This window comes from Canis lupus, chromosome 29, assembly GCF_003254725.2.
Source record: "Canis lupus dingo isolate Sandy chromosome 29, ASM325472v2, whole genome shotgun sequence".
Classification (NCBI taxonomy): Eukaryota; Metazoa; Chordata; class Mammalia; order Carnivora; family Canidae; genus Canis; species Canis lupus.
The window spans coordinates 35,666,677-35,686,139 of NC_064271.1; the positions used below are offsets into that span (position 1 = coordinate 35,666,677).

Sequence of the window (19,463 nt, forward strand, 5' to 3'; positions counted from 1 at the left end):
AGGCAGGCGCCAAACCGCTGCGCCACACAGGGATCCCTGGATAAATAAAATCTTTAAAAAATAAAAGTTTCCAATTTATGTATCTCTAGTAAAAGATGCTAGAGATGACGACAGTTTATATTTTTAATTAAAATTTTAATTGTTTATCAATAAACAGGTGCTAAAAATATTGTGAAAATGCAAATGAAGCACACTGCTAATATTTTATTTAGGAAATAATAAAACCTTAATATCTATGGGACATACCTTTAAAATTTCAATATATGAAGTGGAAAGGGAATTTATTTATATTTATTTTTTTATTTGAGAGACAGAAAGCATGAGCAGGGGGAGGAGCAGAGGGAGAAGCGGGCTCCCTGCTGAGCAGGGAGCCCAATGAGGGGTTTGATCTCAGGACCCTGGGATCATGACCCTGAGCAGAAGGTAGACACCTAACCATTTAAGCCACCCAGCCCCCCCCAGAAAGGGAATTTTAAATTAATTTTCATCATTAAACATACTTTAAAGACACAAAAGAGCATGTTATTGGATTCAAGTATATAAAGAAAATAAATGCTTTCATTAGAGCCAATCCAGTTAAATCATCCTGCCACATAAATTTTGGTTTGAATTTTACAGTCTCAAAAAAAATTCCTTAGTCAAAGATATTAATATTTTTTAAAAGTTTAACATTTTTCCAAACTACTTTCCAGCAGTCTGTACTATTCTGTATTTCCTGATCATCCCTGGGGCCAAAAGTGAGTATTATTGCTTTATCTTTGGTAACTTCATTAATTAAAAAAAAAAATAGTACTTCTTTTGAATTTTGATTTAACAATGAGACTTAGTAACATGATATTGAACATGAAGTAACCATACAGATAAGAATGGCCCATATGGTATTCATGAGCAACGCCTGTGGGACGGAAAAGGGTAAGTGGGTGCCATCTAAGTGGGAAATATTTCCATCTTCCACTCTAAGAGATGGAGTTTAGAAACTTTTATACACTGTCATAGTAGGTAAAAAATTAATTTAACTGACAAGTGTTACTAGTAGCTCACATTAGAGAGAAAAAGCTACAATACCTCATAGTACAGCGAGAATCACACAGATCATAGTCTAATAAAAAGCATTCTTCCACAGAAATCACCTTTGACAAAATTACTGTATTCTGATTAAATGCTTAAACATAAGATAGTGGTCAGTAGTAGATATGGAATAAGAAGCAAATATTCCAGAAAAGACAACAAAAAAATACAGACTAGGTCAGAAATATTCTTTTAAACATACTGATAAGTTAAACATCAGTTCCTAGAGGAGAAGAAACTCAGGTCTGATAACAATACTCAGGGTGCATACTTATATTTTTATATATATATATATATATATATATATATATGTAACAGTAAAGTGCTTACTTTTCATTGTATTTAATGTGTTTAGCTCTTTCATAAAGTCCTGAGATAAAGAACCCCTTCAGGTAGACACACATCACTATTAGAAGTAGAAGGACACTATCAATTTAACCCAAAGCCTGCCTCTTAAGGTAGGGAAGGCCAGATAAACAGCACCCTTTGAAGAATTCAGTCTTGGTGAAGTCTGCTTCCAAATATGCATTATATATTTATTCACATATTCAATACCTGTCAGTTCATGTCCTTCCTACAGTAATTTTAACTGCTTTAAGCACAAGAAATAACACCAGTTTTCAATAGGAATTGGTTTCACTATTTAGCATCAACGGTATTCGTAAAAACATTTCAAACACTGCCCTCTTGTGATATTTTAAAGGAATATCATACCTTTTTGAATTTCTTGAAATTCTTTGGTTGATCATAATCACTATTTACACTGGATGCGTTTCTGGGGGTAGAGTTATTAACCACCAGTGATCTAAATTCAGTCAGTAACACCTTCCTTGGAAGCATATCACCATCATCCTCAAGTTCATCTTTGATCTTAAGTGGAGTTAAGATGGATACATAAGCAAAAAAAATAAGGAAAAAGAATATTATCTGTCACTTGGGAATCTACAAAAAAAAGTTCAAATACCTGAAAAAAACAGTACAAAAAAGGTTTATTTCTGGCACCTAAACTTTGTATTTGGAATCAGATCATATCTACTTCAAACCAGAAAGTTACTTACTCAAATAATATGCAATTTTAGAGATATTTGTAATATATATGATAGAAGCATACAGCATTTTAATTTAGTGTATTCTAATATCATCCCAATAAATAATCTATCTTCTTGTATATATTTTCTTAGCAAGAAATCTCAGTTTTGTTTACTTTTCATTAAAACCATAAATTAGCATTATTGCACAATCTGTTCTACAAGTTCTCATCTACTATACTTAAGCTTTCTTGCTTTCTTGGATTTTTAGTAATTTTTATTTTATTATTTTTGACACCTCCAAAAATTATTAATTCTGGATACACTACCTTACTGACTGAAAGCCATTTTTTAATTGCAGATTAAATCAGCCTGAAATTCCTTCCTGCTGCTAGATAAGATTCTTTATCTCATGAAATACATCAAAATTACAGAAAGAGAAATGATTAATACTAAGAATGTAAACTGACATAAATTGATGAGACATTGGTCCTTAAGTCTGATTTTTATAAAAATAAAAGATTTTATAAAAATAAAAATTTCCTCACAGACAGTTCTTCTTTAGTTGACCACAGTGACTCACTCTTGAGCTCACATTTCTTCTCAATTTCATTTTCTTGCTAAGGAAATAAAAAATACTGTTCATAGAAATTATAAAATGGTACCTTTAAACATATTTATGTTCTTGACACAGTTATGAGACTTACAAGTAACTTTCCTAGAGAAGCTAGGAGATGAGAATAGAAATATATAGAAAAAAAGATACTGTAGTATGAGTTACAAGAGCAAAGATTTGGAAACAATATAAATTCATATAAGTTATTTTACAGTGTGAGAAATGATTATAAGTGAATAAAAAATAGCTATAGAATTTCATTAACAGTTGATTTTAAGCTTATAAAATAAGATTTCAAAAAGAAAATACCAAAATATTTACTATGGTTATCCAGTCAATAGGATTATCAACAAATTTTTATGTTTGTATTTTTTATATTTCTACATGATTATGTATTACTGTTACAGTCTAAAACAAAAACAATTTTAAAGGATTCTATCTAACTTTATGCTTAGTATTTAATTTTAAATCACCCTTAATCCAGGAAAAAGGAAAGAGGGTTACTTCAATTGCTCAAGATATCTGTGTGCAATAAAATGGAAATTGTTTTGTATACAATCATGCTCTCCTCCACATTCATATATCCGGACCAGGTTCCAGATAAAAGCATATTACACAGATGGATTTCTGAAACTGTCAGTAAAAACTATAGTCCCTTGGGATACAATAGGGGCACATACTGTTTTACATCAAATTTTGAATGATGCAGTCATAAAAACTCAGAAAAATTGTAATAGGAAAGTTGGAAAGAATGGGCAGAAAAACAAATGTACGTACTTTGTGCTTGCCTAGGAACTAAAGAGAATTAATGTTTTCATTTATCAATAGTAAGATTAAAAATTATACTCCAAGCCTACCATGTTACCTTTTCGCTGTTTTCATATGTATCCCCCACTGGAAGTTATCACAGTCAGAGCAGTTTACTCCCCCACAGTTCGCCCCCATCCTGCTCTACTCCCTCAAACTTACTCATCCTTTTGAGCAAGTTACTTCCTAGCTCGGCAAATCATTGCTACAAACTACTCAGGCACTCAGAGTCTAAGTTTGGGAATTATTCTATACTCTTTCCTCTCCATTTCTCAGGGTGAGTCAATCACCAAGTCCTGGAGAGTCTCCCTTTTAAAGGCCTATTGAACTTACCCTCTCGACCGCCTTTCATGTTAGCACACCCACCATGTAGAATAACTGATTATAGGACACTTTGAGAAAGCTAACAAAAGGAACAGCCAAAAGAGCGGAGTAGCCCTGTGTTTTTGTCCCATTCCAATCCTAGCTAAGTGACATTGCCCAGTTACTTACTACCTCCCACTGTCAGTTTCCTAATCGGTTCAATACATTAGTGCTGCCTCTTTATTGTTGGGTTGCTGAAAACAGAATGGTGGTGCCAGTAAGTGGTAGGTATTACACTACTAGGCTTTGGAAGGAGAGAAGAAGAAACCTTAATTTGTAATAGGAAAGTGGAATAGGGTGATGAAAAGATGCTCTGTGGGTGCTATTCAGAAGAGGAATGTAAATAAAGATAATGCTTCATGTTTGCATTTTATGGAGACTAGGAAATTTTAAGGCCAAGACTCAGCCACAGCGGTCATATATTTATATATAAATAAGGATACATGCCTAGCAGGAGTATGTAGCCAACAGCTTTCTACTTCAGCTTGTAGAAGATCTTACAGGGGGGTGCCTGGGTGGCACAATTGGTTAAGTGTCCAATTCTTGGTTTCCGCTCAGGTCGTGATCTCAGGGTCCTGAGAGCACGCCTCAAGATGGGCTCTGTGCTCAGCAGGGCGTATGCTTGGGATTTTCTCACTTCCTTCTCCCCCTTAGCTCCCACTCTCTCTCTCTCTCCCTCTATAAAATAAATGAATTTTTTTAAAAGAAAATCTTATAGATGTGTTAGAATCTATATTTAAATTTCAAAATAGAAAAAGAGCAGTTCTACTGTTAACGTATTTTAGAAATTACCTTTCTGAAATATACGTAAGGAATCTAATGTCAAAAAGAAGTATCATATTTTTGCCTTAAAATTGCAAAAAGTTTTTTAAATGAAAGGATTAAGAATTTTTTTCCAATTATCACTTTCATAGCAAGAAAAATTAAGCACAATTCCTTTAATCCATGAATATGTACAAGGACTTTCCAACAATAAATTCTTAAAGTGATAAAAATGGAAGAATTAAAAATAATCTCCATTGTTTGAGTAAGACTGATGAATTGCATCCAGGTCAATTTCCTGGCTGTGATACTGTACTATAGTTATACAAAATGTTACAATTAGAGGATGAAGGATGAAAGGTATATTGGATCTCTCTATATAATTTCTCACAACTGCGCGTCAATCAACAATTATCTCAAAATACAAAATTGTCAAAAATCATCTTAATACTGAAAGTCAAAACACTTCTGTAACAGGTTCTTACTAAAAATGTATAGTATTAGAATAAAGTGATTTAACTTTTAGTTTACCCAAAATGTATCACAATCAAATCACTATTCATACTCTTCAAAAGTCTTCTAAAACATATTTTACACTGTATTTTTTTAAAAATATTCTATTTATTCGTGAGAGACAGAGAGAAAGAGGCAGAGACATAGAGGGAGAAGCAGGCTCCAGGGGGACTTGATCCCAGACCCAGAATCATGACCTGAGCTGAAGGCAGATACTCAACCGCTGAGCCACCCAGGTGCCCCTTACACTGCATTTTTTTTTTTAGAATGTTATGGATTCCAAAATAGTAAAATAAGGACAGGGAAATTATGCTGCAGAACCATAGAGCAAAATATAATGACTGTATTCCCTGATATCATTATACAGTATGTAAACCTTGGCTATTAAATGAAAGGTCTTCAATAAGTCTGAAGAAAGAGAAATTAAGGAATTGATCCCATTTATAATTGCACCAAAACCATAAGATATCTAGGAATAAACTTAACCAAAGAGGTAAAAGATCTGTACTCTAGAAACTATAGAACGCTTTTTTTTTTTTTTAAGATTTTATTTATTTATTCATGAGAGAGACACAGAGAGAGGCAGAGACGCAGGCAGAGGGCTCCCTCCAGGGACCTGATCCCCAGATCACACCCTGAGCTGAAGGCAGAGGCTCAACCGCTGAGCCACCCAGGTGTCCCTAGAAACTACAGAACACTTATGAAAGAAATTGAGGAAGACACAAGGAGATAAAAAAATTCCATACTCATGGATTGGGAGAATAAATACTGTGAAAATGTTAATGCTACCCAGGGCAATCTACACATTCAATGCAATCCCTACCAAAATACCATGGACATTTTTCACAGAGTCTGAACACATAATTCTAAGATTTGTATGGAACCATAAAGGACCCCAAAGAGCCAGAGGAATGCTGAAAAAGAAAACTGGGATGCCTGGGTGGCTCAGTGGTTGATCGTCTGCCTTCGGCTCCAGGGGTGCTCCCGGGGTCCTGGGATCAGGCTTCTGTGGGGAGCCTGCTTCTCCCTCTGCCTCTCTCTCTGCCTCTCTCTTTCTGTCTCTCATGAATAAATAGATAAAATCCTTCAAAAAAGAAAAAGAAAAAGAAAACCAAAGCTGGGGCTATCACAACCCCTGACTTCAAGCTATATAACAAAGCTGTTATCATCAAGACAGCATGTGTTGGCACAAAAACAGACACATAGATCAATGGAACAGAATAGAGAACCCAGAAATTGACATTCAGCTCTATGGTCAATTCATCTTCAACAAAGCAGGAAAGAATATCCAATGGAAAAAAGACCATCTCTTCAATAAACAGTGGTGGGAAAACTGGACAGCCACATGCAAAAGAATGAAACTGGGCCATTCTTTTAACCCATACACAAAGATAAACTCAAAAGGGACGAAAAACCTAAATGTGAAACAGGAATCCATCAAAATCCTAGAGGAGAACACAAGCAGCAACCTTTCTGACCTCAGCTGCAATAACTTCTTGCAAGATATGTCTCTAAAGGCAAGAGAAACGAAAGCAAAAATGAACTATTGGGACTTCATCAAGATAAAAAGCTTCTGCACAGCAAAGGAAACAGTCAACCAAGCTAAAAGGCAACCTAGAGAATGGGAGAAGATACTTGCAAATGACATACTAGATAAAGGGCTAATATCCAAGATGTATAAGAATTTACCAAACTTAACACTCAAAACACAAATAATCCAGTCAAGAAATGAACAGACATTTCTCCAAAGAAGACCTACAAATGGCCAACAGGCACCCAAAAAATGCTCACATCACTATCACCCAGGAAATACAAATCAAACCACAATGAGATACCACTTTATGCCGGTGAGAATGAGTAACATCAACAAGACAGGAAACAACAAATGCTGAGGAGGATGTGGAGAAAGGGGAACCTCTTAAATTGTTGGTGGGAATGCAAGCTGGTGCAGCCACTCTGGAAAACTGTATGGAGGTTCCTCAAGAAGTTAAAATAGAGCTACCCTATGACCTAGCAATTGCACTACTGAGTATTCACCCCAAAGATACAGATGTAATGAAATGAAAGAGCACCTGCACCTAAATGTGCACAGCAGCAATGTCCACAATAGCCAAACTGTCGAAGAGGCTGAGATGTCCTTTGACAGATGAGTGGATAAAGATGTGGTTTATACATACAATGGAATATTACTCAGCCAACAGAAACGATGAATACCTACCAATTACATCAACATGGATGGAACTGGAGGGTATGTGCTGAGTAAATTAGGTCAAATGGAGAAAGACAATTATCATATGGTCTCACTCATATGTGAAATATAGTAATAGTGCAAGGGACCATAAGGGAAGGAGAGGAAACTGAATGGGGAAAAAAAATCAGAGAGAAGACAAACCATGAGAGACTTTTAAGTCTGGGAAACAAACTGAGGGTTGCTGAAGTGGAGGCGGGTGGGGAGGATGGGATAACTTGGTGACAGGCATTAAGGAGGTCACATGATGTCAGGAGCACTGGGTATTATACTATATGTTGGCAAATTGAATTTAAATTAAAAAAATAAATACAAGAAAGGTCTTTTTAGATACACAAAAGACTTTAATGGTTCCTGTATCACTAGTGTGTAATGTTCATTTCCTGGTCCTCCCACTCTGGGATCTAGTGCCTGATTGCTTGGGTGACCATGAGCTCTGGGAAAATGTGCAGTCAAGATAGCAGAAATGAGCAGCCATACAGGAGGAACCAAGGAGGTCTATTATTAAAACCACAACCATTTTCAGACAGAGCTATGGCCACTGTGAGCAGTGGACCAATCTGGGATAGAATTTAAGAAAAAGAAAAAAAAAAGGCTATTAAAAACTAAAGGTGGTAATAAAACAAAAAGAGAAAGAAAATAAAAATACATCAGAAAAAAAAACTAGAAATAAAAACAGTGGGGAGGAAGGATATGGCAAGGGAAGAGCATTTTCAAAAGTGTATCCAAAATAATATAGAGTCTAATTTTCTAAAAATTAAGTGCTTATAATATTAAGTGGTCTGAAAACAGATTTTGGAATAGTCTGAGCTAAAGTAACAATGTAAATTTGCAACACAACTAGAGTAAATCTATCTTTATAAAGAGACATAAATTTATTAAACATAAGAAATCATCTCTTGGACTTCCACTATAGGGGAAATTGCTAAACTTATAGAATAGTAACTTATAGGTTATATGAACCACTTAGTTCAATTTATCTTTTCTGTAAAGTGCCAGCTAATTTTTGATAATAAAGAACCCCTCTTTCTCTGAATTTCTCAATTTGACTAAAAGATATCTCAGTATTGGGGCAGCCCTGGTGGCTCAGTGGTTTAGCACCGACTTCAGCCCAGGGTGCAATCCTGGAGACCCAGGATCGAGTCCCATGTCAGGCTCCCTGCGTGGAGCCTGCTTCTCCCTCTGCCTGTGTCTCTGCCTCTCTTCTCTCTCTCCCTCTGTGTCTCTCATGAATAAATAAATAAAATCTTTAAAAAAAAAAAGATATCTCAGTATTCACTCTTTCTTCCTTACTTAACTCAGTTTGTTAGGGACAGCAATGCGCCAAGCTTAACATTTCCCATACTCTCTTGTAGACTAAAAGTGAGGAATGGGGAGTGGTGCAGCTCAAGATTAAATTCTGGCCGAAAGCCAAAGTTACAAAGTGGGGTTTCTGAAAGAGCTCCTTAGAAAGTGAGGAGGAACTCAAGTGGAAAAGCCTTTGTCCTGTCCCCTCTCCATTCTGTTTTTCCTCCCTGGAAAGTTGATGTGATGGCTAGAGGTACCACCTTGTAGAGAGAAAAACAGACACCTAAGAAATTAATACCATAGAACTTCTGAGCAGCTTTGATTACCTACGTCTGGGTTTCTTCTATAGAAAAAAAATAACCCCATCTACTTTATGCTACTGAGTTTAGAATTTTTAAAGACAGCAAAAGGAATTCTTAGCTCATGAAACGTGGAAACTTTTTCTGGGAAAATAACTGGATGTATTGCATCAGGGTCTTTGGGGTTTGGGTCTGCGTATCCACATTTTTTAAAAAGCTCACAAAAATAAATAAATAAGTAAGTAAATAAATAAATTAATAATAATAATAATAATAATAATGATAAATAAAAAAGCTCACCAGGGCAGCCTGGGTGGCTCAGCGGTTTAGCGCCACCTTCAGCCCAGGGTGTGATCCTGGGATCCTGGGATCGAGTCCCACATCAGGCTCCCTGCATGGAGCCTGCTTCTCCCTCTGCCTGTGTCTCTGCCTCTCTCTCTCTCTCTCTCTCTCTGTCTCTCATGAATAAATAATCTTAAAAAAAAAAAAGCTCACTAGCTGATTCTGATGCAGCTGGTCTACAGAAGGGCTTTTAGGATTCACTCAAAAGAAATAAATGATGAAGATTCCCTCCTTCATATGAAGATGCTGGTATTTTTGCTAAAGAGGACATATACTTTGCTTTTTCAAAACATTAGTTAATAGATTTATAGTGCTTGATACACAGTAAATTCTCAACAAATTCCTATTGAATCACTATACCTTCCAATCACTTAATCCTTATCTTTTTACTTAGTCCTGTCCTTATGTAGTAGCCATTTACAGGAGAGGATAACCACAACAGGAAAGAGAGTGGAGCTAATGGACTTATAAAAAATATCAGATTATTACCTTTTAACTTCATGTGGTCCATGATTTCACTTCATGACTTACTATTCTAAAGGCAGTAGGCAACTTACTTATCCAAAAAATAGGAAATAATCTGAAGTAGTAAGACAAATTATCAACCTTCAGGAAAACAGGATAGGATATTGAAAGTCAAAATGAAAATAAAAATTCCTAGTGATGTTATACCTATTTTACCTGAAAAAAATTATTTAGTGGATAGCTTGTTTTACTAACTTTCTTCATTTTTCTGTGCTGTTTCCTCTATTAAGGTTTATCCTACTTACCATCAAGGCCAAAAGTTTGATAGTATAGTAACAGAATAGCCTGGAAATCTATTAAAACAATCATGAGTAACAATTTTATTTGCCATTTATTATATACTGTCAAAGAAGCACTATTTTTAGTATTTACCTTATCAACCAACAAATTCTTATACTTAATATTAGGTGTTGAAGATATTAACTTTTTCCTCAAGGAAATTGTACTTATACCATCATAAATATCTTTTTAACATTCAAAGTTTCTATTTGTAATGCTTCTCATTAAAAAATGTTACTTACAGATATCTCACTAGTTTTCGGTGTTGCTTCAACAAAAGTGCCATTTGTTTCTATATCCAATCTTGGCCTTTTTCTAATACTGACATCTTCCTCTTGTTTCTGAACTTTCACTCCAGTTTCTAGCTCTGGTTTTGTGTTCTTGAATAACTGATCTAATACTTCATCTTCTATGGCAAAGTCATCAATTTCCTTTCTTTTTTCTGTAGAAAGAGATTTATTGGCAGGATTTTTCACAGTGGACTTTAAATCTCTATCTGTAAGTAAATTATCTGGCTTCTTTTCCAGAGGCTTATTCTGAAATAGATGCTGCTCCTTATTTTCCCATACTGAGGGTGTAGAAGATTGTGTTTGTTCTAAAAGAGAACAAGACATTTCTATTCTTGCTGATTTGGCTGAAGAAATTTCTTGATTTTCTTCATCTCTTTCCCTTAAGTTTTAAAAAACAAGAGAAGAAAGCAAAAACAAAATGAACACAGCTAAGTGATTTTGTGGTTTGGCAATATTCAGTCCCCCCATTTAATTCACAGTATTCTTGATTTTATTAATTAGTATCATTGGAAATTTAAAAAATGGGACATTTGAAAATGGCACAAACTTCATATGGACACTCATGTTTTTGTAGGACTGTCAACCCAATGGCTAAAACCATAGGGAGAGGTCTATCTTCTCTGCTAAGGCAGCAGTAGCTAATAAATCAATGTAGAGGAAAAGGCAGAAAGATACAAAAATACAAAGCACTTGTTGCCAGGAAAGAGTAGCTTACTTTGCAATATAGGGAACCTGCAGGCAGGGAAAAGTTACCTTGGGAATAAAACCTGATGGATTAGTAAGAGCTAGATTCATGATCATAAGAGTAGTTAAATCCAGAATACAGTACAGACTATATACTGCAAGTAATATGTGAATATATGACTAAGAGTTTTCTATATAATACTGTTTCATTCACTAAGTACTGAATAAGTACTTTATTCATTTAAATTGTACTAAGGTCCATAGAGAACATAAAAACACAGATCTCTGCTTCCCAGATGTTTACTAAATTTTTGTTAAATTGCAATAGTCGAAGTGATACTTTAATAATACTAATCTATTACCAGGGTACTGGACAGACTAAGAGGTTTTTGTAGTAAGTCAGGTGGTCAGAGTTTAAATTAGAGAGCTGGCAATACAATATGGAAAGGGAGGAATTTATAAAACAGTGAAAATAATCACACTGCTGTTTTGCGGGAGCAAAGGAGAAAGAGTCAAAGATTCTGACAAAATGAACTACTAACAAAGAAAACATATATTCAATGATAGAGGAGAAAAGCCTTAGGCCTATAATTTGGGAAAACAGCAAAAAATTCCTGTGGAAGTGTAGAAGTGAAGCTTAAAAGGTTAAGGTCGGACAAAAATACTGATCATCTGTAATACAGTCATGAAAACTCTGAAGGTACAGTAAAAAGCACATAAAAAGTAGCAGTAGAAAAAAGGAAAGAAGTCCTCGAAGGAGGAAAGTCAGAGAGGCGAAAACAACCAGGCGAGGCCACTGCTACAAAAACCAAGACACCATTCGGAGAAGAAAGGTTCAAGAGCTGAAAAGCACCAAAAGACCCCTAGACCTGGCAACTGTGTCAATGGCTACTTTCAAGGACATCACGTCGAGACAAAATATTGCTGGTTAAGAAATATTTCATACGGAAATGGGAGCAATAACAATAACCTCCTTTTTTGAGAAGCTTAATTGTGAGTATGAAAGATAAGAGGCAGTAGCTGGAGGAAAGAACCAAGTCCAGGGAAGGTTTTAAAAAAGTAAAAGTAAGATAGAGCTTTTGAATCGAGAAGGGGCTAGAATAATTAAAAGTGCTTGAAAATGAGAGAATAACTGAGGAAGCGTGGTCCTAGAGGAAGTGAGAGAAGGCGAAGGAACTGAGGTGTGGGAAAGCTCTTCTCCAAAAGCGCAGCAAAGTGAGACAACAGGTAAGCTTAAGGTGAGCAGAAAAAAGGATGAGAGAGACTCTATCATGACCTTAGTGAAGGAGGAGACTTGGACATTTCCGAGAGGGAATGAGGTCAAAGGGTCAGTTTTGCACAAAAGCATCTTCAAGCAGAACACACTCTGTGCCATTCTACTATATTAGTATTTTCCACAGATACAGAGAGGTGTTATTTAAAAATATACCTTTTTTTGATAGAAGGCTTAAAGTAATTTTTGATGGAGTTGGTCTGCAGCTGCTGGGAAGTGTGATCTCTACTTTTATTTACACCTGAGGATTTAGTCGGTGAAAGCTGACAGGTTGGGATTTTCATCCTAACCAGAGCATTCGATACTGCTTTACTATCATCAGAGCTTATCCTGGGCGGGTCCTTCACAGTGGATGTTTCTTGTGAAGGCATTCTGAATTTTTGTTCCACTTTGGAGATTTCAATTTCTTTAGGTCTTTCACTCAAATCCATACTGTAACAGAAGAAAAGAATGCAAGGTGAAACAATCAAACTTCTAGCAATTTTCATCTAGAAACACAGTCCTCTAGATAGTATGAATGTGATAAAGCTTTAGAACATAATTTTTAGACAATAATTAAGGGAATATATGTCACTATCCCAAGAAAATTGCTCCTTTTACATTAGTGCTCCCTAAAGAAAAATGGTAACTTTCTCTTCTTCATCCCCCATAGCACACAATGTCTGGCATACTCTATTATAAAAAACTGCCATTCAGGGGATCCCTGGGTGGCTCAGCGGTTGAGCATCTGCCTTCGGCCCAGGGCGTGATCCTGGAGACCCGGGATCGAGTCCCAAGTCGGGCTCCCTGCACGGAGAGCCTGCTTCTCCCTCGGCCTGTGTCTCTGCCTCTCTCTCTCTCTCTCTCTCTCTCTCTGTCTTTCGTGAATAAATAAAATCTTTAAAATAAAACAAAACAAAAAACTGCCATACAGACATGAAATATCAATCATATTGATATCAATTCTATTATAAATTAAACTAGGTGATAGTTTTGCTCTGTTTAAAATTTTAGAATTATTTTCATGAAAAATTTTATTAAAAAAGGAAAAATCAGAAAAAAACAACCTCCTACAATTCTAGCGTCATATATAATGAGATATTTAGATCTAAATAAGATGAATTTAGATTCAGATGAACTGATATGGTTATATTCCAACCAGATGGCAGGAATATAGATGAATTGATGTGGTTACATTTCAGCCAGATGGCAGTCCCTGGAATAGAACTCTATACTACCAGAAAAATATTTAAAATACACACACACATACACACACAGAGTTCCACAATGTATGGTTACATAAACTGCCTTTAATATTCTTTTTTTTTTTTTTTTTTTAAATTTTTATTTATTTATGATAGTCACACAGAGAGAGAGAGAGAGAGAGGCAGAGACACAGGCAGAGGGAGAAGCAGGCTCCATGCACCGAGAGCCCGATGTGGGATTTGATCCCGGGTCTCCAGGATCGTGCCCTGGGCCAAAGGCAGGCGCCAAACCGCTGCGCCACCCAGGGATCCCCTGCCTTTAATATTCTTATTTCACAAAAAACAAGTGGTCATACATGTGACTTTCAAAACATTAATAGTTTCCTTTAAAACTTACACCTGGCCTCTATAAAAAAAAAAAAGGATGTATTAAAATTTTAAGTGTGATTTAATATAGTGATATCACAAGTATTTTTTCAATATGAATCATTCATTATATATTATTTAAAATACAATACACTTCCTTAAAAATACCAGGGAATACAAATGAGCTACCCTAGCTCAAACGCCCCCCCCCCGGCCCCCAGGGCAGCCCCAGTGGCTCTGCGGTTTAGCGCCACCTTCAGCCCAGGGCCTAATCCTGGAGTCCCGGGATCGAGTCCCACATCCGGCTCCCTGCATGGAGCCTGCTTCTTCCTCTGCCTGTGTCTTGCCTCTCTCTCTCTCTCTCTCTCTCTCTCTCTCTCTGTCTCTCATGAATAAATAAAAAATAAAATAAATTCTTTAAAAAAAAAAACAAAGAACAATAAAAACCTCTTCATATAGAGAACCACTAGAAAACTATCATTATGAAATATTCATTATTTAGATAACCAGGTAGACACATAGAAAGTATTCCCAAGTTATAAATAATATTCAGAAGAAGGCAACATCATAGTACAAACTTACTACAAACTTGTGTAAACTTGTGTCAAACTTGTCACAAACTTACTACAAACAGTCACAAATAAACTGGTGTAATTCTTTACAGTCTTCCACATAAATTTGTAAAGAACAACTAAAAAACTCTACCATTAAGACAGGGGTTAGCAAACTATGGCTTACAGGCCAAATCTGGCCTGCCACTTGCTTTTGTAAATTAAATTTTATTGGAACACAGCCCCACACATTCATTTACATGTTGCCTATGGCTGTGTTCATGCTACAATGGCAAAGCTGAGTAGCTGTGACAGAGATCAATGACTCACAAAGCTAAAAATATTTACTCTCTGGTCCTGTAAAGAAAGTTTACTAATCCTTGACCTAATATATTATTTTCCCTGGCATCCCATTATCCCATGCTTTATCTTTTTTATTTATTTATTTTTTTCCCCAAGCTTTATCTTCTAAGAGCTGATCTGATCGAGAGAGACGCTGACTTTACATCTTGAATATACCATTTACATACAGAATAACAATGATTTGTTAACAGTGAAGTTTTACCATGTATCTGCTTGCTCTGATTCCGTGTCAGCTACACACGTTGTGGTATTCACTGGGGCACCTGGCATTAGTTTTTCATTGACTGACATGCCTTGGGAAAGGCCTGGCCCTGGAGTCATCTTCAATGCTGGAAATCACACAAGTGAAAGAAAGAATTACAACTGCTAGACACATGGACATTATTTTGTCACTTAAAATGGTTAGACTGTGCCATGCTGAGGAAATTAAGTAGGTGACATAGAACAGAGTTCTCTTCACTCAGTGAAACCAACAAATAATGAAATAGCCTGAAAGCAGCCTGTCGGCATCTGTAATGGGTTCATCTAAATCAAATCATTTTAAAGCTACAACAAATTCTTTGTGAAGTATTGTCAACCTAAAAATAAAATCAGATTATAGTTCAGATTATGCTTGAAGTCAGAAGACAAAAAATTCCATTTCTTCCACACAGAAAGAGTATCATCTATTCCACTATGGACAGAAATAAAAATTAATGTGAGTTTCATTTTCTGAAGAAATACTATTTGAAAAGAAGACAAAAGGCAGCCCCAGTGGCGCAGCAGTTTAGCGCCGCCTTCAGTCCAGGTCGTGATCCTGGAGACCCGGGATTGAGTCCCATGTCCGGCTCCCTGCATGAAGCCTGCTTCTCCCTCCCTCTGTCTCTGCCTCTCTCTCTCTCTCTGTGTCTCTCATGAATAAATAAATAAAATCTTAAAAATAAAATAAAATCTTAAAAATAAAATAATAAAATAATAATAAAATAAAAATAAAATAAAATAAAATAAAATAAAATAAAATAAAATAAAATGAAATAAAATAAATAAGAAAAGAAGACAGAGTTTTTTGTGGCCACTCCAGAAAACCATAATGATTACTTCATCTTTTTATTTACTAGAATAGCAACTTAAATTCAAGTGTCACTCTTCTGGCATACTTTCACTGGGCCTCCAACACTGAAGTAGGTATTGGATCCTTCATCACAGTTTCCATACCACCCTTTACATGACTCTGTGAACTTTTAACATCACTAGCTGTGTGACCTGCATTAAGTTATTTAACCTCTCTAAGCCTTAGTTTCCTCATCCATTAAATTGGAACCATTTTGTTTTGAGGACAAAATGAATTGATACATGGACAGCACTTAGAAAAATGCTTCGAACACACTAAGCACAATGCAAGTATTAGCTGTCAGCGGCGGCAGCAGCAGCCCCAGCACTTTATACTACACTTACTTACTTGTTACTTTCCCTTATTAGACTTGGGACCTCCTTGAGAATAGGAACTGGTTTGTGTTTATTTCTAAATCTGCAGTTCCTGAACAACATTTGGGACATGGTAGATATAAGTTAGTGGAATTAAATTGTTAACTGAAAATTTTTTTAAAAAGTTGACAGCTACTAAGTATCTAAGCTAAATCATCACTTGGTAGGTACTCATGACATAGGAGTTACTTAGATGTTTATTACTGATTCCAAATTCTGCCACTTTCCTTATATGACCTCCTTAGAAGCTCACGGTCATTTCCTTAAACACATACTATTCCTAGAATTCATTTCAGCTTGCACAGAAGTTTGCAAAAAGCAGTAATTACAAATGCTTCTATTATCACTAAAAGAAACTATCAGTTGAGTCTAATGACCCAGAAAAGGGATGATTTGTCAACAAAAGATTTACAATGTTCTCCTTGCTAAAATACTACAGGGGCAGGGCTTTGATTTGCTCATCTCTTTATTCCAAGTATTTAGAATAATTATAGGAATATAACAGATGTTCAACAAATGCTTGCTGAACTTACAAATGAACAAATATGGAAAGAAGGAAACAAGGAGGGAGAAGACAGGGAGAGACATGCATTTACTCTATTCCCCCACAACAGGTTGTATTCTAAAACTGTTTAGAAGTCAGATGTCTAGGACTTGGAATCTACATAGACCCACCAATGAGTATGTGGAAAAACATACAAAAATGTTGATTTTGGGGGAGGGGGCAAGATGGTGGAAGAGTAGGGTCCCCAAGTCACCTGTCCCCACCAACTTAACCTAGATAACTTTCAAATCATCCTGAAAACCTATGAATTCGGCCTGAGATTTAAAGAGAGAACAGCTGGAATGCCACAGTGAGAAGAGTTCGCACTTCTATCAAGGTAGGAAGATGGTGGTGGGGGGTAATAAAGAAACAAAAGGCATCCAAGGGGGAGGGACCCCGCAAGGAGCTGGGCTAAGGCCGTGCAGCGAGAGCCCCCAGGACAGGAGGGAGGGCTCCGTCCCAGAGAAGCAGGAGCTTCACCAACCTTCCTGGATGGAAAGGCGGCCTGAGCTGTGCAGGTCAGCGCCCCGCCCCCGGAGCATCCAGGCCCCTGTGGACTGGGAGCTGCCGTACTTACTGCAGGAGCTGACTCCCGGGCTGGAGAACTGGCCGTCGCCACTGTTGTTGTTCCTCTTAGTGCCTTGCAAGATAAACAACCCCTACTGAGCCTTACAGTGGCCTCACAGGATAAACAGGATAAACAGCTCCCACTAAGCCCTGCACCAGGCAGGGGGCGGAGCAGCTCCCCCAGGTGCTCACACCTGAGAATCAGCACAGCAGGCCCCTCCCCCAGAAGACCAGCTAGATAGAAGGACAGGGGAAAAGCAAGTTATTGACCAAGCAGCACTGCAAAGTTCCAGGGGAAGTCGAGGGATTTACAGTATATAGAATCAGAGGATACTCCTCCGTGTTTTTTGTTTTCTGTTTGCTTCTCACCCCCCCTTTTTTTTCTTCTCTTTTTTTCCTTCTTCTTCTTCTTCTTCTTTTTTTTTTTTTCTTTTTCTTTTCTTTTTTTCTCTTCTCTCTTCTTCTCCTTTTCCCAATACAACTTGTTTTTGGCCACTCTGCACTGAGCAAAATGACTAGAAGGAAAAATTCACCTCGAAAGAAAGAATCAGAAACAGTCCTCTCTCCCACAGAGTTACAAAATTTGGATTACAATTCAATATCAGAAAGCCAATTCAGAAGCACAATTATAAAGCTACTGGTGGCTCTAGAAAAAAGCATAAAGGACTCAAGGGACTTTAGGACTGCAGAATTTAGATCTAATCAGGCAGAAATTAAAAATCAATTAAATGAGATGCAATCCAAACTAGAGGTCCTAATGACGAGGGTTAATAAGGTAGAACGAGTGAGTGACACAGAAGACAAGTTGATGGCAAAGAGGGAAACTGAGGGAAAAAAAGAAAAACAATTAAAAGAGCATGAGGATAGGTTAAGGGAAATAAATGACAGCCTCAAAAGAAAAATCTACGTTTAATTGGGGTTCCCAAGGGCACTGAAAGGGATAGAGGTCCAGAATATGTATTTGAACAAATCGTAGCTGATAACTTTGCTAATCTGGGAAGGGAAACAGGCATTCAGATCCAGGAAATAGAGAGATTCCCCCCCCTAAAATCAATAAAAACCGCTCAACACCTCTCAACATTTAATAGTGAAGCTTACAAATTACAAAGATAGAGAGAAGATCCTTAAAGCAGCAAGAGACAAGAAATCTCTAACTTTTATGGGGAGAAATATTAGATTAACAGCAGACCTCTCCACAGAGACCTGGCAGGCCAGAAAGGGCTGGCAGGATATATTCAAGGTCCTAAATGAGAAGAACATGCAGCCAAGAATACTCTATCCAGCAAGGCTCTCATTCAGAATAGAAGGAGAGATGAAGAGCTTCCAAGATAGGCAGGAACTGAAAGAATATGTGACCACCAAACCAGTTCTCCAAGAAATATTAAGGAGGACTCTGTAAAAGAAAGAGGAAGTCCAAGGGAACAATCTACAAAAACAGGGACTGAATAGGTATCATGAGGACACTAAATTCATATCTTTCAATAGTAACTCTGAACTTGAATGGGTTTAATGACCCCATCAAAAGGTGCAGGGTTTCAGACTGGATAAAAAAGCAGGACCCATTTTTTGCTATCTACAAGAGACTCATTTTAGACATAAAGACACCTGCAGCCTGAAAATAAAAGGTTGGAGAACCATTTATCATTCAAATGACCCTCAAAAGAAACCAGGGGTAGCCATCCTCATATCAGATAAATTAAAGTTCATCCTGAAGACTGTAGTAAGAGATGAAGAGGGACACTATATCCTACTTAAAGGATCTATCCAACAAGAGGATTTAACAATCATCAATATTTATGCCCTGAATGTGGGAGCTGACAAGTATATCAATTAATAACCAAAGTGAAGAAATACTTAGATAATAATACACTTACACTTGGTGATTTGAACGTAGCGCTTTCTACAATCGACAGGTCTTCTAAGCACAACATCTCCAAAGAAACGATAGCTTTAAATGATACACTGGACCAGATGGATTTCACAGATATCTATAGAACTTTATATCCAAATGCAACTGAAAACACATTCTTCCCACGTGCA

The 19,463-nt window shown here is 36.8% G+C and overlaps 1 protein-coding gene across 9 annotated transcripts in view; it reads right to left on the reverse strand.

Annotated features, from left to right (window-relative positions):
• NBN (nibrin) overlaps positions 1 to 19,463 on the reverse strand; it is a 61,345-nt gene that overhangs the window by 12,337 nt on the left and 29,545 nt on the right. For 8 of the 9 annotated variants that reach the window (XM_025433503.3, XM_025433507.3, XM_025433506.3 and 5 more), the window contains exons 9-13: positions 15,051 to 15,177; positions 12,541 to 12,816; positions 10,380 to 10,806; positions 2,645 to 2,716; positions 1,783 to 1,938 (exon numbers count right to left, since the gene is read on the reverse strand). In XM_025433503.3, the coding sequence (XP_025289288.1) occupies positions 1,783 to 1,938; positions 2,645 to 2,716; positions 10,380 to 10,806; positions 12,541 to 12,816; positions 15,051 to 15,177 (1,058 nt within the window). The remainder of the gene's footprint in view (positions 1 to 1,782; positions 1,939 to 2,644; positions 2,717 to 10,379; positions 10,807 to 12,540; positions 12,817 to 15,050; positions 15,178 to 19,463) is intronic. The other variant, XM_025433504.3, reaches the window with a different exon arrangement.